At 32.5% G+C, this 22,543-nt stretch overlaps 1 protein-coding gene across 2 annotated transcripts in view; it reads left to right on the top strand.

Moving 5' to 3' along the window:
* Itfg1 (integrin alpha FG-GAP repeat containing 1) overlaps nucleotides 1–22,543 on the top strand; it is a 240,856-nt gene that overhangs the window by 19,358 nt on the left and 198,955 nt on the right. For both annotated transcript variants that reach the window (XM_027939156.3, XM_027939157.3), the window contains exon 6: nucleotides 10,046–10,140. In XM_027939156.3, the coding sequence (XP_027794957.1) occupies nucleotides 10,046–10,140 (95 nt within the window). The remainder of the gene's footprint in view (nucleotides 1–10,045; nucleotides 10,141–22,543) is intronic.

Raw genomic sequence — 22,543 nt, 5'->3', positions numbered from 1 at the left:
TTGTTTGTTTGTTTGTTTTTTTTGTTTTTGTTTTTGTACCAGGGATTAAACTCAGGGGCACTCAACACTGAGCCACATCCCAGCCCTATTTTGTATTTTATTTAGAGACAAGGTCTCACTGAGTTGTTTAGAGCCTCACCATTGCTGGGACTGGCTTTGTCATGCCTCAGCCTCCTCAGCTGCTGGGATTACAGGCATGTGCCACTGCCCCTGGACTTTTGTTCAGAATTTCTCTCTTTATTGAAGTGATTATTCATTTCCTTTATTTTTTTCATTCTTTTTTCTTTTCAGGGAGAGTAATCAGGGATTGAACTTGGGGCACTTAACCACTGAGCAAAATCTCCTTGCTATTTTGTATTTTATTGAGAGATGGTCTCACTGAGTTGCTTTGCACCTCATTATTGCTAAGGCTTGCTTTGAACTTGTGATCCTCCTGCCTCAGCCTCTCGAGCTGCCAAGATTGCAGGCATGCACTACCATGCCTGGCTAAATCCTGTATTTTCTTTTTGATTTCATTATTACCTTGTCCTTTACTTAGCAGATCAGTTGAACTATGAATTTTCTAAGCTACTTCTCTAACATTTCTTGCACTGTTGTATCAATGGATTCTCTTATTGAATTATCTTGCTTTGTTTGGTGTGATTTGTTCCCTTGCTTTTTCATGTTGTTCATGTTTCTACCCATCTAACAGTATGGATCTGAGCCAGTAGATTTCTACCCTGTGGACTTATAGTGTACTGGAAAGTTTCCAGTAAGTACTTCACAATTTGGGGGAAACAAATATTAACAACAACCCATACAAACAGTGTATAGCATTGACCCAAATAGTTTCTGCTAGGACATCTGTAATGTCACAATAAACTGAAATGATGTGATGAGTTATTGCCCACAGTAAAAGAAGTATGTGTGCAAAAGGTTTACAATTTCAAATTTTGGACAGGGAGAGAAGAGAAGTGATAGAGGATGTGATGATAATGGGGGAAGAAAGAAAAAATAGAAGTAAAAAATTAAAGGATGAGTGAAAGAGAGAACAATAGAGATTGGCTAGTAGCAGAAAAAGAGAAAGGCAGTCAAGGAAAATAGATAAGTGAGAGGAAAAATACATAAAATAATTTTTTAAAAAAATAAAAAACTTTAAAACAATAAAAAAAATTTCAAATATATTCTTATTTTAAAAAATAAGAATATAAAACAAAGCCAATATATATTAATCAAGCATCCTAATCCTTAAAATACTGATTCATGAAAAATAACTGACTTCAAAAAATGCTAGAAAGTGAAAAAAGAAACAAATATGAATAGGTATAAAAATTGAAATGCAAAAAACCATTTGAGATGGGAAATAATGTTTTCGTCCTTGCAAACACAACATAGTAGGCTATGTTTATTTATCTTACAATAACTATACTGGCAAAAGAATATTCAAGCACAGATCATTCTATGGAAATCACCTTCTAGATGCGTACATTTCATAATTGCTCGTAACTAAAATTGTTGTATCTAACCATGTACTTGTTTTCACTATGACTTCTTCCTCCTTTACATAAAGATTCCATATTCCTTACCCTTCCTAAATCTTACTAATGCTTCATTTCCTGCGGGATGAAAACCCAGAAGTTCCAAAAGCAGGAGAAACCTCCTTTTAATCAACATCTGCTAAACTAAGAGAGTTTCTAGTTTTCTTTCTTATATGTATTTCGCCTGAGATAAAGCTTGTTTACGAAAGCAAACATTTTTGTGTACATAGACATATCTTCTTCCCAGATTCCACCTGCCAAGAACAAATTAGTCCATTGTGTCTCTGCTTTCCAAAGACATCAGAATCAATCCATGAATAAAATTTTGGTTGCTATCCAGTCAGTTGAATACTGTGTTGACCATTATGTTGGACTTAAATAGCATCAAATTTGTTTTTAGAGATAGCCTATGTATGTTTCCATATTGAACTCAAACACAGTATTATGAAAAAATACTTCTGACTGAAGTAGAAAAGAATAGGAAATATCAATTATCTGCTGACCATTTCCTGGAGTCAGATCCTGGTAAAGCATTGTTGATACAAATGAGTCATGGTTTCTACAGAAACTTTATAGCATCAAAGGGAAAGTTATTCAAGTAACATTAATAAAAACAAAACCTTATTAGTAAAGTATATTAGGAAAACTGTAAAAAAAAAAAAAAAAGAACTTTTAGAGTAAACTGATTTTGAGTATGGTCTTTATAAATAGGAATGCCTTTGATACTAGGTTGTTCTCTACTGTTGAGAAATTGTAGGGAAGTGGTTTAAATTTGCTTTTACTTTTTTAGTTGACTTAGTCTACCTGTATTATGTTCTACTTTTGATAATTATACTCTGGTTATATTAAATGTTAACACTAGGGGAAACTGAATGAGGAATATAAGTAAACATAGGATAAATGTTCTAAATGAAGTAATGTTCACATAATATAAAACTAATAATCATGCTTGTCATAAAATCTCTAGTTATATGAGTTATTTAGTATGTTATTTTTAAATATGCATCCATCACTTCTAACTAGTTCCAATGGCTTTTCTATGCTATAAAAGGAAACCCTGTACCATTAAGCAATTGGTCTCTTGCTCCTCAACCCCTTATAACAAGTAATCTTTTTTTTGCAATATGTTTTCCTATTATGAATATCTCATGTAAACTGAATTATAAAGAACATTACTGTATTTTTAGTCATCTACTAGATATCAGTACTTCAGTGCATTTTTTAGGATACTAAAATCTAAGAAAGCTCAACCCCTTTACATGAAATGGCATAATATTTGTACATCCTCCCATATAGTTTAAATCATTTGCAGATTACATATAATACCCAATACAATGCAAATGCTACATAAGTAGTTGTTGTACTGTATTGTTTAGGGATTAATGGCAATAAAAAATGTCTGTACATACAGTTTCTCTCCCCCAACCACCAATAGTTTCAGTTAGCAGCTGTTCAAATCCAAAGATTGATGGTAGGGAGCAAAAGTCAATGACATTCTGTCTGTCCATTCATGCAGTGACATTCATTTGTGTTATTTTCACCTTTGAAATATTGTGAATAACATTGTTAAGAGCATTCTTGTACAAGTATATGAATATCTGTTTTTCATTTTTTTTTTTTACCTATATAACTCAGTGTAGAAGTAAAAGGTTCTATGGTAGTTGTTTTTTTTTTTAACTTTTCAAAATTGATTTCTTCACAACTATACCATTTTACATTCCCCATGGTAATGTATAAAGAATCCTGCTTCTCTGTTATTATAGTGAAGCAGAGACAAATGGGCCAAGGACCTGAAGATACACTTCTCAGAAGATGATGTACAATCAGTAAACAAACACATGAAAAAATGTTCATCATCACTAGCAATTAGAGAAATGCAAATCAATACCACTCTAAGATTTCATCTCTTTCCAGTCAGAATGGCAACTGTTATGCATACAAACAATAAGTGTTGGCAAGGATGTGGGGGAATACGTACATTCATACACTGCTGGTGGGACTGCAAATTGGTGCAGCCAATCTGGAAAGCAGTATGGAGATTTCTTGGAAAATTGGAAAAGGAACCACCATTTGACCCAGCTATTCCTCTCCTCGGTCTATACACAAAGAACTTAAAAATAGCATAGTACAGGGACACAGCCACATCAATGTTTATAGCAGCACAATTCACAATAGCTAAATTGTGGAACCAACCTAGATGCCCTGCAATAGATAAATGGATTAAAAAAAAAAAAAAGTGTGACATGTATACACAATGGAAAATTACTCAGCAATAAAAGAGAATAAAATCATGGCATTTGCAGGTAAATGAATAGAGTTAGAGAAGATAATGCTAAGTGAAATTAGCCAATTCCAAAAATCCAAATGCTGACTGATTTTCTTTGACATAAGGAGGCTGATTCATAGTGGGATAGGGAGAGGGAGCATGGGAGGAATAGAGGAATTCTATATAGGGCAGAGGGGTGAGAGGGTAATGAAGGGGGCATGGGGTAATTAATGATGGTTGAATGTGATGATCATTATTATCCAAAGTACGTGTATGAAGACACGAATTGGTGTGAATATATTATGTACACAACCAGAGATATGAAAAATTGTGCTGTATATATGTAATAAGAATTGTAATGTATTCTGCTGTTATATATAAATTTTTAAAAATAAATAAAGAAAGAAAGAATCCTGCTTCTCCAACATCCTAAGACTTGTTATTTTCTACTTTTAGACTATTGCCATCTTGGTGGTGACAAAATGCTGTTACATATGGTTTTAATTTGCATTTTGTAATTACAAATTATATTGAACATCTCTTGATGTTCTTAATGGCCAGTTGTAAATTTTCTCTGTAGAAGTGTCCAATCCTTGCCCATTTTTATTTATTTTGTTTTTAAATCCCATATTTTTAATGGTGCATGATAGTTATACATAATATGAAGATTCATTTTTACATATTTGTATTCAATATAATTTGGCCAATATCATTCTATAATAATTTCCTGTTTCCTCTCTTCCTCCCTCCACCTGATCTATTTCCTCTATTCTATTGATTTCTCTTTGATTTTCATGGGCTCACCCTTCACTTTTCTTTTCTTTGTCCTCTCTTTCTTTCATATATAAGAGAAAACATACTACCCTTGACTTTCTGAGATTGGTTTATTTCACTTAACATATTATTCTCAAGTTCCATTAATTTTCCTGCAAGCAACATAATTTCATTCTTCTTTGTGGCTGAAAAAAACTCCATTGTATATACTTATACCATATTTTCTTTATCCATTCATCAATTAATGGACCCTAGACTAGTTCCATAGTTTGGCTACTATGAATTGTGCTGCTATAGTACATGGTTCTGCATATATCTCTATAAAATGCTGACTTTAATTCTTTAGGATAAATACTGAGAAGGGGTATAGTGGATCTTATGGTAGTTTCATTCCTAACCTTGATAGGAATCTCCATAGTAATTTCCATAGTGGTTGTACTAATTTACAATTCCACCAACAGTGTAAAAATGTTTCTTTTTCTCCACATTCTCTTCTTCATTTATTATTGTTTGTATTTTTTAATATCTTTATTTCATTTTTATGTGGTGCTAAGGATTGAACCCAGTGCTTCATGCATGCTGGATGAGCACTCTACCACCGAGCCACAACCCCAACCCTTATTTGTGTTTCTGATAACTGCCACACAGACTACTGTGAGATGAAATCTTAGTTTTGATTTGCATTTCTTTACTTGCTAATGATGATGAGTATATTTTTATATATTTGTCATCCATTAGTATTTTTTCTTTTGAGAAGTATCTGTTTAATCCATTTGCCCAGTTATTAATTAGATTGTTTGTTATTTTTAACAACAATTTGTTGCTGGTTTTTTGTTTGTTTGTTTGTTTGTTGTTTTTTTTAGTTCTTTATATATCTTGATATCAATCCTTTCTCAGAAAAGTAGCTGCCAAAGATTTTCTCTCATTCCATGGGTTCCCTCTTCACATTCTTAACTGTATCCTTTGCTGAACAGAAGCTTTTTAATTTCATGTCATCTCATTTATTAATTCTTGGTATTATTTCCTGAGTTTTAGTCCTATTGAGAAAGTCATTTTGCTTGTGCCTGTATGTTGATTTTTGATCTTATGTTTCTTTCTAAGAATTGCATAGCTTCTGGTGACATTCCTAGACCTTTGATCCATTTTCATATCATTTTTATGCAGAATGAGAAATATGGATCTAGTCTCATCATATATATATAAAAATAAATAAAATATCCCATTTTTCTAGCACCATTTGTTAAAAGCGTGTCTTTTTCCTCCTTTTTCAAGGATGGATATGGCTATGTGTGTTTGTCTCTGTGTCTTCTGTTCTGTTTCACTGGTCTGTGTGTCTGTTTTTATGCCAGTACCATGCAGTTTTTGTTACTGTAGCATTGTAGTATAATTTGCATTCAGGTATTGTGATGCCTCTGACATTGCTTTTTTGACTAGAATTGCATTAAGTATTCTGGATCTTTTATTCTTCCAAATGAATTTTAGTACTTTTTTAAAATTTATTTTTTTATACTTCTAATCAGTTATACATGATAGCAGAAAACTTTTCAATTCATTATACACAAATGGATCACAAATTTTCATTTCTCTGGTTTTACACAATGTAGAGTTGCACCATATGTGCAGTCATACATATAACTAGGGTAATGATGTTCATTTCATTCCACCATTTTTTTTCTAGTTCTGTGGAAAATGTCATTGGTATTTCAATGTGGATTGCATTGCTTTTGGTAATATGGCCATTTTAACAATATTAATTGTGTCTATCCATGAACATGGTAGGTCTTTCTATCTTCTGAGGTCCTCTTCAATTTCTTTCTTCAATAATTTATAATTTTCAGTTGTAGAGGTCTTTCACCCTCCTGGGTTAAATTTATTTCTAGATATTTTATTTTAATTTACTTTTTGAGGCTATTGTGAATGCTATTATTTTTGTGATTTCTTTCTCAGCAGATTCATCATTGTTGTAAGAAAATCCATGGATTTTTGCATGTTGATTTTGTACCTGCTACTTTTGCTGAATTTGTTTATTAATTCTAACAATCTTTTGGTGGACCTTTTTGGATCTTCTAAGTATAGGATCATATTATCTACAAATAGTGATAATTTGACTTCTTCTTTTCTATTTTTGTCCATTTTCATTTCCTTCTCTTGCCTATTGCTCTACCTTTGTCCTTTTTTAAATTAGGTCTTCTGGCACTTGAGTTGTAAAAGTACTCTTTACTTTGATTAGACTTTTACAAAGATAGGATTTCCAAATGTATTTTCCTATTCTGTGGATTTTTTGTTGTTGTTGTTTTGTTTTTGTTTTTTTTTTTCACTTTCTTCATGTGTCCTTTGTACAAGGTTTTTAATTTTGAATGGTTCAGGTTCTTCTTTTTTTTAAAAATTTTTTTGGTGTCATATCTAAGAATTCATTGCTAAATATAAGGTTATTAAGATGTACCCTCTGTTTTCTCCTAGGTTTTAGCTTCTATGATTTTAGCTTTTTAATCTGTTTTTGAGTTAATATTTTCCATTTACTGTGAGGTACACATAAATTCTTTTGCATGGTCTAAAACTGTGAATTAATATGTATTAAAGAGAATCGTTGTCATTTTCCACAGTCTTAAAAAATCATCTGTGACATTAAAACATTTGCTTTCTTATTCTCAAGATAAAAATTAAAGACAAAAGAGTTGAAACCATAAAACTCTTAGAACACGTAAATCTTTATAACCTTGCATCATTACATAGTGAATCATTAAATATGGTACCAAAAAATAAGAAGAAAAAATTAGAATAGATGAATTGGACCTTATCAAAAGTAAAAACTTGACTTTAAAGGTCACTATCAAGAAAATGAAATAACACCCACAGAGAGGAAAATACTGTAAATTAAGAAATAGATAAAAATCTAGTATCCAAATTATATAAAGAACACTTATAACTCAATATTAAAGCAATATATAATATAATTTTTAAATGGGTAAAGGATATGAGTAGATAGTTTTCCAGAGAAGATATACATATATCCAAAAAGCACATGAAAACATGCTCAGCATCATTATACATCAGGAAAATACAAATAAGACTTCTAGAATGGCTATGTTAAAACAAATGAATGATAACAATTTAACAAACATATGGAGATATTAACACCCACTTATATTGCTTGCAGGAATCTCAGATAGTGAAACCACTTTGGAAAATTGTTCAAAAAGTCAAACATACAGTTAGATGCCTTATAGCCCAGGCATTCCACTCCTGATACTGAAAAGAGTTGAAATCATATATCTCCATGAATACTTGTACATGAACATTAATAGCAGAAAAATAGTGGAATCAAGCCAATGTCCTTTGACACATGAATGAATAAACATATGCAGATAATCATGCAATATTGTCCAACATAAAAGGACTGACACATATTTCAACACTGATGAACTTGAAAACATTATTCTAAATGTGAGAAGCCAGACACAAAATGCCGTATTGTATCATTTACTTATATGAAATATCCCAAATAGGGAAACGCATAGAAATAAAAAGCAGAACTTGTTGAAAAAACTTCCACATTTAAACTTCCTAGGCACTCTTGTGCAAGAAGTGCGCCCACTGATCTCTTCTCAAGAGAATTTTTACTTTTATTCCCTTGAGCTTGAAATGCGTATTGTCTTGCCAACTCCTGAGATGCCCTCAAACCATCTTTCTTATTTTATCTGAGCAGTCTTTAGCATTCCTTTAGTAGCAGTAATGTCTTTAACAACTGCAACTTCCTTAGCCCAATTTTTTAAAATATTTTTTTTAGTTTCAGTTGGACACAATATATTTTTTATTGATTTTTTAAAAAATGACCGTGGAATGCATTACAATTCTTATTACACATATAGAACACAATTTTTCTTATTTCTGTTTGTATATAAAGTATGTTGACACCAATTTGTGTCTTCATACATGTACTTTGAAAGATGATGTCCATTATTTTCCACCATCCTTGTTAAGCCCCTGCCCCCTCCCACCCCTCTGCCCTATCTAGAGTTCCTCTATTCCTCCCATGCTCCCTCTTCCTACCCCACTATGAATCAGCCTCCTTATATGGGAGAAAACATTCGGCATTTGTTTTTTTGGTATTAGCTAACTTCACTTAGCATTATCTTCTCCAACGCCATCCATATAGCTGCAAATGCCATAAGTGAACCACACATCAAAAAGACAACAATTATAAATATTACATACACACAAACAATGGAGCATCTACATTTCTCAAACAAACTCTTCACAAGTTCAAAAGTCAAACTGACCACAATACAAGTAATCTTGGGTGACTTATACCTCTCTCACCACTGGATAGATCTTCCAAACAAATATTTATTTTTTTAATGTGCTGCTGCTGATTGAATCCAGGGGCTCACACATATGAGGCAAGCACTCTACCACTGAGCTATAACCCCAGCCCCTGAGTTCCAGTTTTATTCCCACGTTTCAAGTCCAAGTTTTTCAAATATTTCTGCTTTGCTTTCTGCTCCTGATTAACACAATAAATTTGGCTTATACCCACCAGCAATATCCATGTCACTGCCTGAATGCTATGCTATCTAGAAATTACTTTCACCAGATTAAGAAGTCCTTCACTTTTAAAATTATCCTCACAGAAAGTCTCAAATCATGGGCAAAATGCAGACAGTTTTTCAGCCAGAACATAACACAAATGGCCTCTATTCCAAATTCCAGTGGAGGTCTTCTATGAACCCTCTTGAGCCCTGTTTTCACTGCTCACTATCCCATTGGCAATCTGGTCTTCTGAGCTCCCATGAGAATCAGCCATTAAACTCTGCAACAGTCTAAAGCATTTCAAGCTTGCCCTGTTAAACACCTCAAAATTCCTCCAACCAATTCCAAAATGCTCTGTGCTTATGAGCTACATAGTGAAGATGGTTACATCAACAACCAATATCTGGTGCCAATTTCTGTTTTAGTTAGCTTTTTTGCTGCTGTGACTAAAAGGACCCAACTAGAAAAACTGTAGAGGTGGGAAAGTTTATTTGAGGGTACACAGTTTCAGAGGTCTCAATCCATAGACAAGAGACTCCATTCCTTGGAGGCTCAAGGTGAGGCTGAATATCATGGCAGAAAAATGTAGCAGAGAGAAGCAGCTCACATGGTAGACTCCCCTGGCCAGATACAAAATATATACCACAAAGCCACACCCCGCAATGCTCTACCTCCTCCTGCAACAACTCACCTGCCTTCTTTTACCATTCAGTTAATCCTGTAAAGTGATGAATTCACCAGTTCGGTTAAGACTCTCGGAACCCAATCATTTCTTCTCTGAACCTACTTGCATTGTGCCACAAGTAAGCTTTGGGAGGACACCTCCCATCTAAACAATAACAATATCTCAATAAAAACAAATAATCTTAAAATGTTTGGCATGCAGGGAGATTTTTCTACTTGAGCAATACTCATTTGATGTTTACCTTAAAAAAGTTATTTTTATTTTATATTTTAGAAATTTATCATGGCATCCTGCTTTGACCACTAAAAGTAAAATGCGAATTCCACATTCTCATGCATTTATTGATCTGACTGAAGATTTTACAGCAGGTAAGTTGCACATAAATGTGAAATATGTAATTTAAACTGCCTAAGAATTACAGATTTTACTTATTCTTGTATTCACTTGCTCGTGGACTGAATGTTAAGACCCGACTGTTAAAAGTTTATAAGAACCCACTTGAATCAAAGTGTGGAATATGATATGTCAAGAAATTTGTAATGTTTTGAACAACCCACAATAAAAAATTAAAAAAAAAAAAAAAAAAAAGTTTATAAGAAATCATTTGAAACATAAAAACAGTACTGAATATAATAAATAAGTTTGTAGTTATTTTATTGTTGTTGTTTGTTATCCACCTCAAAATTTGAATTCTCCCATTTTTATGAATTCATGATAATTTTGTCATGTTGCCTGATGTTTCTTTCCTTTCTTTTTAAAAGTCTTTGACTAATGCTAAAGAAAAATATTTAGTTTATGTACTCCAAAACGATTTTTTTAAAAAAAACTTTTTAATGTGGAAAAATTTTAACATAGAATAGTAGGCAAAATAATATAAATATATGCACACTTAATTCCCTAGCTTAGTTATAAATGATATCTTAGTTATGAATGCCAATCATGTTTCCTTTCTGTACCCATCCACACAAGTCTCTCCACTCCAGATAATTTTAAACAAAATCCAAACATATAATTTCATTTATACATACTTCACTCTCTGTATCTCTGTAGCCACCAAAAAAATCATTTTGAAACCTAAAAAATTAAATAATAAAGTTGAATATCATCAAATATCCTGTCACTATTCAAAATATCCCACTTGTTTTTATCAAACCAGGAGCTAAACAGGACTCATAACAGACAAAAAAAAAATTATCTGTGTCTGGATTTTTCTCATTGTATCCCCATGATATTAGCATGTTACTCTGGCTTCTGTTCTTAGTGTTTAGATTTAGAACCTTAACCAGAATCCAGCTTTGTAGAATCAACAGGCAGGAGTAGTGGTCAGGAATCCTTCCAGTGTGTTGCTGTGTGTTTCAGCTCATTATGCAGACTGATCATTTAACTTTTCTTTTATAGTGTAAAATTGTTCTCTAGCTTAGGGTTTGCTCAGCATGGGTCATCTACTATACTGCTCCTTAATGGTTTTAGCAATGATAATTGTTGTCAGGTCCGTTATTTCAACAGGAGTTGCAAAATTGTGGCACACTAGATATGTCACTCTTCTGTATATATTATTAATTGGTGTTTCCTATTTAAAAAAAAAGAAGAAGAAAAAACTACCACCGTGATCTTCAATCAGTGTACATATATAGTGTACAGTGTGATAGGCAAAGATAAATCCTTTATTTTTTTCTTCTCCCCATTTTTTTGACTCCAGTTTTCAAAGGCTTCTGATCTGATTTTGCTATGACATTTTTAGTCACTGAACTAATTGCAAATGAACAAAAAAGGCTAAAAGTAATAAAATTTAAAAAAGAAAAGACAACTAAAATTATGTTCTTTAAGCCTTTTATTAACTCTAAATTTGTTATGAATTTTGCTAGCACATTTTTATGAATACCATTTGAACAGTTAAGAAATTAGCACCCAAATGTACTCTGAATTTTACTGATTTAAAACAAACAAAGCCAGTCCTTTACAGAGTGAGCTCTTTATGGTTCTGAGTTGTTTGGTTTCAAATGTACACTTACAATGGAAAAAAAAGAGGGAATTGAACAAGGAAAACAGAGGTTATTTTTAGTTTGGCTTATCTGGGACACTAAATCATATGAAACTGTCAGTAGTAATGGTATGAGTACTTCTTGCCATGGAAGTGGTCTTAACAACTCATTTTTCAAGATGAGGAAATTCTATAGTTGTAGGCTAATTTTTCTGTTACCTCATTGACATTACACATACACATACTTTTCCCCACATAATTTTTTTTTTTTTTTTTTTAGGAAAATTCTGTCATGATGTTTTAGAAATTTACTTTGAGTTCAATAATATTAGACTTTCTTAAACAATATTGACTTTGCATTTAAATAATTTCTAAAGAATTCTTGGGTATTTTTACACAATCAACAAAATCTGCCTTATGAAATTCTGACATAAAATGACACAATTGTGTTTACAGGAGGTATGAGTTTTAAGTAAACAATCTATTATATAAAATGTAAAAAAATTCTGATAATCACTTTTAAGAAGTTAAAATATATTAAGGAAATATTAAAAATTTATAATTATTAGAGTTGTGACATTCAAATTACTATCTCCTTTAAAGTTATGTCAGCATTCATTGAGTACTTGTTCTATTGTAAAGCCCTCTGTAATCATTTTTGAGTTATAAAGATGGCAAGAAGTGCCTTCAGCTGTCAAAGATCATTTAGTTAGTCTGGAAGAAGCAGACAAATTTAGCCATAATATGCGGAAGAATGAAGTAAATCTTTATTAGTTAGACAAACTGTTCTTAATGACAAAGGAGATCATCTCACAAGGCTTAGGACTATGGAACCCTACAAAATTGATCAAAGAATTTGACCAAATTTTAAACTATGGTGAGCTTCTCGTTGTCCAGAGTGTACTCATTCCTTAGGATATAGAAAACTTTCTGAAGAATAAGCCTTAGAAGAAAAACAAAACAAAAATAAAATTTTTTTTTGGCATTACTGGGAATTGAACTTATTACCTTTTTAAATTATCATCAATTTAAAGGATGGAAAATAATGGTATTTATTATGATTTTAGTATGCATTTCTCAGATTATTATTGAAGTACATTTTCTTTGCTTTTGTGAGTTGACCATTTCTTAGTTTTCCCTATGGATTGCTGTGTTTTCCTTTTCAGATCACTGTCTCTTCCTAATGTTTTTATTTTGGTTTAAGTTCTGTTACTCTGTCAGGCAAAGACTTATTTATAACCACTGGCAATTCTGATTCATGACTACTACAGCTTTTTAAATAGACTTCAAGTATTCAAGTTACTTAATACTGTGAACTATTCTATATAGTGATCTGATCACATTATTCTCATCATCTCATTTACATCAGTAATCAAATCTGGCTATTAATTCTTCAGGCTACCCCTCCATTCATAACAGCAATGACCATTAATCAGCTAGAGCAGATCCTGAAACACTTCTTTTCTTCTGCAAATGAAAATCAACCTTACTGTCTGTTTAGCTCATTTGATAACTAAAGAATAAGTATCTACCTTCAAAAGAAAGAGAGAGAGAGAGAAAATATCAGAATTCCTTGTCCAATATGTAGACCATTACTTTCTCTTAATATTCTTTATTTGGGATAATTTGATTTTCAATAAAAAGTATTTGTGCCTACATGTAGATGTCCATTGTCAGCTTGATCCCAGAGCTAGAGAAGAAGGTCTAGGTCATAACCTGAAGTATAGGAGTCTTCAGTATTTTTAAGGCCATGGATAGACAGAGGGCTACAAACTTTGTTTGCTTTTGAATTATTTTAAAGTAGCATGGTTATGGTAAGAAATTTTAAACAGTTCAAATGTATATTCAGTTTCTTCTAGCTGATACATCCTGTGCAGATCTACACACAATTTTGTGTTTGGTCCAAGTTGAATTAGTGTGTAGATAACTGTCATTCTGTCTTAATTCATATATATTAGCATATCAGCAGTATAAAATTGACCTTTTATAGATTCATATCATTCCATTATATAGAGATGCTATAATTTACTTAAATATTCATCTCTTGGTAGACAGATATGTTTCTTGTTTGTTTGCAACAGTGTTCCAGTAAATATTTTTGTACGTATATCTCTCTGTTCTTGTGCAAACATAAGTATATTAGCTATTATCAGAAGTTTATTAAGGTTGTAATTATGTGTATTTTCCCTTAAATAATGTTTTTCAGAAAAGTGGATAAAGAATAAACAAATAATTACAACTTTTATTTTGAATTCTAATAAATATTGTAGTTTCCCTTCAGAGTTTATACCAAATTTACCTTCCTACAAAAAGTGTATGAAAGTAGTCATTCTTACCAAATTTGGTATTTTCTTTTATATTGTAAAATATATAATTATTAATTATGAGTTATTTCAGGCATACCAAAAAATATATATGACTTTTGGTATTTTCCATTTTTGTCAGTTTCACAGGGGAATATTGCATCTTATTTTGATTTGCATTTCTTGAGTTATATCATTAATGTCAAACAGCTTTACATACACTTACCATTTATAATTCTTTATTTTGGAATTGCCTATTCAAGTATTTACCCATTTTTCTGTTAGAGTTTTTTTTTTTTTCTTCTTCTTTTTTAAAAGTTTATTTACAAAAGTTCTTTTTACTTTAAGAAAATTATTTCTGCTTTTTGGTACATGATATATTATATGTATGTTGCGTGTTTTAATTTGTATAAATGCCTTTTTTCTTTTGATCATATATAACTGTTAAATATTTATTAATCAAATTTGTCTTTTCTTTCATGGTATCTTTGTTTTGTGTCATGCTTGGCAAATGCCACTTGGATGTAATATTTTGGGTAACAAACAAGTTTTTAATTATTTTTGGTGGTTTTATGCTTTTGCATTTAAATCTTTGACACAGTTAAATTTTCTCATTGGTATTTTAGTTATATATTTAGATATTCACTTCTCCATTTTAATTGTCATCAGTATTGTCTATTCAACAGAACAGGCCGTCTAAGTCCTGCCTTGCTATGGAGGAATTAATTTCTTCACTTATTGTTTACTTGCATTCTCCCTTATAGACTATGTTAGTATATTATTCTTCTGGAAGTTTTCCTTAAGTAAAAGAAATAGTCCGATGATTGGTCATTTAAATAAGAGATTTATTACATTTAAATAAAAAGGGTTACTTTAAAATGTTATGTGGTGACATTAAAATTTTACCAATTTATAATATGTGTATATAGGAAAGGTAACCTGTTTGTTTTCTAAAACTGATAGAAGGCTGAATGCCTTACCTTGGGTAATTTGTTTGTTACCCAAGGAAATTTAAACTTGTCAATTAAATTTATCTTTAGGCTGGATGTACTTTGCAGTGTTAGTGAGCTTGCCCTGGGTTTGATCCCCAGCATATCTGTCTCACACACATACACAAAAGGTGTAGGGTGGAATTATCTGAGTGTTTAACCTTTTAGTCTTTTGGGGGTTAAGTTTTAGTTTTTCTGTATCTTTTCACATTCTTTCTTCCCCTAGCAAAAATAGGAACTGGTTAGAACCTAAGAATAGGCTTATATGTTAAAGGATTAGAAGGAGACTTTTGTATTGCCCTTAGATCCTTGTGCCTTTACTTTGGTAGCCCTTATGTATTAAGTACCCTGCTAGCATTTGCTCCCTAAGTTGGCAGTTGGGCACCAAGAGTTCCTGACCTCTTTTCCTGACACAGTCAAAGGCTAATAGTTCACTTTAGCAGACTTAATTCTGCTTCTTATGTATTCCTTTGAAACTCCATCTTACCATATATCTATAACTTGGACTGTCTATGGCCCCATCTTTTGCCATATAATTCATTTTCCTTGTACTATATTAGTCCCTTTGAAGGTCCATTGACTCTCAAATTGGCTACCTTTTATGTTCACCACAGGTGATTTTGAATTCCGTCTCTACAAATAAAAGTTAAGGTCAGTTTGAAAATACTAGGTTGGTCCCTTCTACACTGTCTAGAAAAGACACTTAGGAGAACCCCTATAAGTACCTTTTATTCTAAAAGACAGGCTCCTGCTTGAATTCCAATAGGAAGCAGGGTCTAGTTCCCTATGCACCCTGTTTCCCCTTTAGCAGCATTAATTTCTATGTTTTGGGCACTATGCCTCTACAAGTTGGACACTAAGACTGTCAGGAAAACTGGTCAAGGGAAGTGATATCAGATCTCCTCTTGTCCTTCTGACTTTCACTAGCTCCAAACCATTTTATGTAGCCTGGTATCCTGACTTGAGTTTTTTCTACCTGTCATTTAAAGTAAAACTTTTTCAGACCCTCAAGTTTTCCATTAAATATGAAAATTAGAATATTAAAATCTTCTCCTCTCAATAAAGTATTTCTTTTCTCTGTTTTTAAATTTTATTTTATTTATTTATTTTGGTGCTGGTGATTGAACCCAGGAGCATTAAACCACTGAGCCACATCTCCAGCCCTTTTTATTTATCATTTTGTGACAGGGTCTCACTAAGTTGCTTAGAGCCTTGCTAAGTTGCAGAGGTTGGTCTCAAACTTGGGATCCTCCTGCATTAGCCTCCTGAGTCACTGGGATTACAGGTGTGTGCCACCACACACCACCGACTTATTCTTTAACTATTCAAAAACTGCTGTTTTGGATGTCAAAAGCTGAATGTTGACTCTTTTGCAGTTCTGCTGTAATAACCCTAATCTTTGCTTAGGCCTGCAATTTCCAGCATACAGTCTGGATATCCCGTACATTCACAAAGACTCTGTCAGAGGGTCCATGGAGTGAAAGTGATTTAAATTTTATAAACAAAAGTTCTTTCAGGTGCTCTGTAATTTCTAAAAGTATAAAGAGGTCCTGAAAACAAAAACCTTGAGAACTCTTACCCTGAGCAAATTCATGCCTTTTGCTCATTGAGAGTCACAAAGTAATGAGAGAGTAATACAATGATCCTTGCTGCCTCTTCCCATCACACCCACATCAAGTCTATTAGGAAAATCTTGTTCAGCCTTCAAAATATATCTTCAGCCTGATCACTTCTTCCCCTCATCACTGAAACTTTCCTCATACAAACATTGTCATTTCTTACCCGAGTTATTCCAGTTATTACTGGTACCCTTCTCCTACCCTTTTTTCATCTACAATCTCTTTTCAACACATGAGCTGCCCTGATCTTTCAAAATGTAAATCAGATAATGCCCTTTTTCTTAAAATCTTCCAGTAGCTTCTTCATTTAGCAAACTAGCCAAAGTCCTTAAAATGGCCTTCTAGAGCCCACATACTTTGGCTCAAGATTACTTCTTTGACCTTCTGTTCATCTATTATCCCACTCTGATGCCTTGTACATATAGCACCTTGTTGTTCCAGCAATATTACAAATCATGGTTCAATCATAGAGTTTGGGTTAGGTAGCTATTTTTTCAATCTAGAAATTTATTCTTCCAGACATCTGTATCACTTCACTGAAGTTACTTCATTAAATATACTTAATCTTCTTCACATCTTTACTTAGCTGTTGTCTGATTTCTTTAGTGAGCCTTCTGTATTCAAAATTGCAACTTTCATCCACTCCTTTTTGCCCTTGTAACAGCTTCAGTTTTCTCCAGGGCCCTATAACCTGCTAAAATATTATATACTTATTGTTTTTATTATTTCATCCCATAGGAGAATATAAACTCCATGAAGACAGAGATTTTTGTTGATTCTATTCACTGCTGTTTCTCCAATGCTTGAAACAGTACTTAGCCCTAAATAGGTGCTGTTGAATAGTCATGTTTGGGGCATCAGAACAGAGCATAAAACTGCTATAACATTTTTCATTGCTCAAACTATACCTAATTGAGGAAGAGATGTCTTCAGCTAAAGATTTTACAGCTAACAAAGAGAACTTTTGATGAAATCAGTGTTCATTTGCAGAAGTTTAGACATACATAGTCTCTCAGAAATTTCACAAGGGATTTCTCAGAAGTATATACAAAGTTTAGAAACTTCAGCTCTGGAAATTTTATCTAAGTAGATATAAAAATAATGGAGATCTTCTTCAAGAATTTGGTTCATTTTTCTAAAATAAAAATAAAATCACTCTAACCTTAAGATATCATAAGGTTATCTATCCTATGAATCACTTCTAAATACATTTAGTTTGAACTGATTCAAATTCTGTTCTAAATAATAGCTGATCTTTATCAGCAAAGATGAAGAGACCTGTTTGCTAAAAACAGCAGTTGTTTCTGATAGTATCATTTATGTTCTCTCATAAGAATGGGGCACCAGAGAAAGAAAATAATAGGAGAATTTTATTGCACCTATGCTGTAACTTCCCTGAGACTGACACGTTTATTACTAGAGTAAACACTTCAAAGAAAAACTTTACAGAGATAGGTTTTTCTGTTGTAGCACTCTTCTACTTGCTTATTTTGTAACTGTGAGGACCTATTAATAAGTAGCACCAGGGCTTGATTAAGGTATATGTACTGCACACTCTTCCCCCAAAAAACAATAGTGGATCTCTTTATTTATTTTTTTTTTTAGTCTTCATCTGAAATATAGTTTAAAAATAGTGACTACCACATTTTTTCAAGCACTTAGATGACCCTTGACCCTTTTCTAAATACTTGACATGTATTTGCTTATTTTTTAAAACAATTTTATAGAATAAAGGGTTTTTTAAATTAATCTTGTTATACATATTGTAAAACTAACCGAGAGATTATGTAAATTCCCCAAAGTTACCTTGAGAATGTCAAGAAGCTTTCTGCCTCTAAAAATTTAGTTCACTAAACATTTCATATAACCTACAGCTGTGTTGTTAACATTTTGTGGTCCCATATCCCTTTGAGAATCTATAGATAAAGTTATAGATCCTCTTCCAAGAAAAATTCCCATAAAAATAAAGTTTTATGTTCATGAACATCCATAGAAGTTTCCTTGGTTAATAATGAACTAATACTTGCTACTTTAAATATTCAAAAATTATAGACATAGATGGTATAGAAAGCAAAACTCGTAATCCAAGATATTTGCACGGCTATTGATTTGATGTGTGTTTATCAGATTTTTTAAAGCATATTCACTTCATGCAAGAAAATATATGTTTTTTGCTGGATATAGTGGTTCATACTTGTAATCGTAGCAACTAGAGAGGCTGAGCTGGAAGATCTCAAGCTTGAAGCCAGCTTGGACAACTTAATGAGACCCTGTCTCAAAACAAAGAGCTGGGAATGTAGCTCAGGGCTTATCTAGCATATAAGAGTGCCTGGGTACAATCTCTGGGGCCGCCAAAAAATGTATATGTATGCATGTATGTTTAGTTTTATGGGTTTTCTTTTTTGTTTTATTATGTAAGAACTATATGAAAATGTAAAACCTTAAATATCATTAAAGTGAAAGTCAAGCCACAAATAGGAAGAAGATTTTTGAGCGTATGTAATCAACCATGATTTGATTTCCAAAACTGAAAACTGTAGTAAACTAGATACATATCAACATATGTGAAGCTCAGAAACAGGTTTGGCAAAAAATTGTCTCAGAAGAGTGATTGCATGTAAGTAAAGTGAGTCCTATCATACACACCATTTTATAGCTGCCTTTTTCACTTAATTTCTTAGAAACAATTGTTCTCAATACTTAGATCTACCTCATTTATATCATAGCTAAATTACATTCTCTTATTTGGATATATATTTATTTTAACATACTAAAATCTTGCTATTAAAAAACAGATTAGAATGTCCCCAGCAATAAATACTATTCACTGTCATCCAGTTTATGAAGCGATTCTGTGTCCATGAGGACTTTACATGTTATTTCTATAGATTCCAACATCAGAGTATCTATATATATGTTTATGTGTTTGATATGCATAAAAAGTGATAAATCAAAATATAGTTTTTTCCCTGAACCATTTAAAACTATGGACATCTTAACACTTCACGATCAAATACTTAAGCATGCATCTCTAAAGAATAAATATGTTTTGCATGAACATAATGGCATTGTCACATCTAAAAAAATTAATAGTAATTCCTTAATGTCATCTTTGCGAACCCATTCAGATATTCCTAGTTGTCCTAAGAATTATATTTTATTATTGCTTTTCTTTCCTTTTTAGAATCCACATGCATATGTCAGAATTTACATTTATACTCAGCCCTCTTCCCTCTTTACACATGTCACTCTCCTTGGACACTTCAATGACTTACCTATTTTTCTAGCTTGCTTTTAGTGTTATTTCTTCACAGTCTCTCTTAGTCTAGGTATATCCTTGCCTTTGTTGTTGTTATTGTTTTTGTTGTTTTTATAATATTGAATTTTTGAAGAGTCAAGGCCACTTGTATTCTAATGTTGCACACTGGATTTATCTAGTTGTTGCCATATGGAGTTTAACTTAGGGGCACTGACTTCTTACAGGTAAAAGAAAAAATAAAAGAAACCCAGTAAACTCATTGTTGCCTTGGGGTATTTTAACAAAATAAATGAGCTAGTTTGTTGTTGTTATTGTCATTGTTGTTTTTATGAAGAAAGGGAAAGAGCAAATGCTATAAATACTCTAAATATGATCTTTTTTTAAATAGAAGTATCAAATACATTGTTTCTTATATTATAATAAATTGTATTTCTACAGAGAAAGTAATATGTTGACCATAAGCAGTTACAAAGACTTTTAGATATTTTAAAAAGCATCAGATACTAGTTTTTCTTGTTAAAATAGTACATGATTCTAGATATTGTACAGAAATAACAACATGAAATTTCTTCCTTTGGTTAAAATGGGTTATGGTATTTGTGTGTATGAAGTATAATTTTTGTCCCTTTATTAAGAACTCAAGTAGATTTTAGCATGTCAGATGATAATATGTTGCATAACTATTCTGTCATCTCTTAAATATTCATTTATTCGTTATAGTTCTAGAAATAAAAGTCTTCTTATTTGGATGATCAATTTGGTCATCTAAATCACTACCTAATAAATTCTAACTATTAAATAGGTTGTGATCAGAAAAAATTAGTTCTAGTCAACTAGGCATTTGTTGCCAAATGAAAATATTTTCCAGATTTATAATGATAGAAGTATAAGGGGACATCATATAACTATCATACTCATTTGCCCTGATGGCCAGAAGCAGACCCTAATTTGGAGCAATGCTGTAGCATCCAAACAGGTTGGGCTTTGTGTTCTTCCCCTCGCAGGCTAGGTTTTGAGCAAACCCCCTTTTGTTCTTTGAGACTCTGTTTCATCTGTAAAAATGAAGATAATATCATATAACTTGATGTGGTGTGGTGGTGGCTTTAGAATGTTTCTGACTGAGAAATGGTAAGAAAATATTTCACACCACAACATGTGCATACAGTTATACCATTTGTACAGACATATATAGGTAAACACTTTTACATTAAAAAGGTTTACTCATTCTGTGTATTGTATATTTCATTTTAAAATGTTGACAATTGATTTCAGGACACACTAAAGGGTAATGGCCTCTGTCTGAAAAAAAAAAAAAAATAAAGATTCAATTAGTTTCAGATTCTGCTATAAAAAAATAGCCGCTTTGGTCATTCACTCACCAAACACTCATTAATCAGTTATATGCCCATGTGAACAAAACTTTCTCTTATCCCTATAAAGTTTACATTCCTTAGGAAAGAGAAAATGAACAAAAAAAATGTGCAGATGTGGAGTTTCTTCCAAGTCATGAAGAAACACATAGGTGAGGTACTATATGAAAGAATTCCAAGGAGGATCATCTAGAATGGGCATGAGTCAATAATTATTTTTTAATGACATAATTATAATTCACCACGTAAAGAATACTTTGTATGGATTATTTTCACAAATGGTTTCATCTTTGTTCCATTTAATTATTATCCCTGTGGTTCATCACCCCACCACTTTTCAGGAGCCCATTTCCATGAATGCATGTCCCAAAACTGACTATAACCTCCTCTCCTTGTAGCTTCTTATTTAACCTCTAGGCAGCATGTATCTGATTCTTAGTACTTTTATGTCCTTGTAATACTTGTTTTCTCTGATCACTATGAAATCCAATTTTCTTTCTTTTCAGAATCCTCTGTGGGTCCCTTTTCTTCTCTCTGTCTCATAGATGTGCCTAAAGCTCAGGAGTTTATAGTCAGCCCTCTTCCCTCTTTACACATGTCACTCTCCTTGGACACTTCAATGACTTACCTATTTTTCTAGCTTACATCAATCACATTAGTTGTGCCACTGACTCCCATGTTTATATCTCCTATCCCAGCTATCTCTTGAATTTCACCATTCCTGTATTCATAGGTTCCAAGAGTCATTCTTGATCACCCTCTTTCTAACTCCTCACAACCAAATCTTCATGATTCCACCTCCTAAAATTTTTGTAAACTGCATTCCATTGCAGCTACCCAGGTTTATTATATCATTATCACTAGCTTACTTTATTGGAACAGTTTTATTACTGGAAGAGACCTCTAGGCTTCTTCCTTTTTAGTCCAGTCTATACATGGCATCTTAACATCAAAATTGGAGAAATGAGCCAGGTGAGGTGGCACAGCCTGTAATCCCAGTGACACTGGAGGCTGAGGCAGGAGGATTGTGAGCTCAATGCACACCTTTACAATTTAGTGAGGCCCTCTCTCTAAATAAAATATTAAAAAGAGTGGAGATGTGGCACAGTAGTTAACCACTCTTGGTACCAAAAAAGTACCCCTCTGCAAAAAAAAAAAAAAAAAAAAAAGTAGAGAACTGATCTTATTAAAATCTCTATATGGTGCCTCATTACCAACAGAATTTCATACTCCTTATCCTGACTCACAGG

Source organism: Marmota flaviventris, chromosome 18 (assembly GCF_047511675.1).
Source record: "Marmota flaviventris isolate mMarFla1 chromosome 18, mMarFla1.hap1, whole genome shotgun sequence".
NCBI classification, from domain to species: Eukaryota; Metazoa; Chordata; class Mammalia; order Rodentia; family Sciuridae; genus Marmota; species Marmota flaviventris.
Note: the sequence above shows the minus strand (reverse complement) of the source record. Positions and strands in the feature narration are given on the sequence as shown.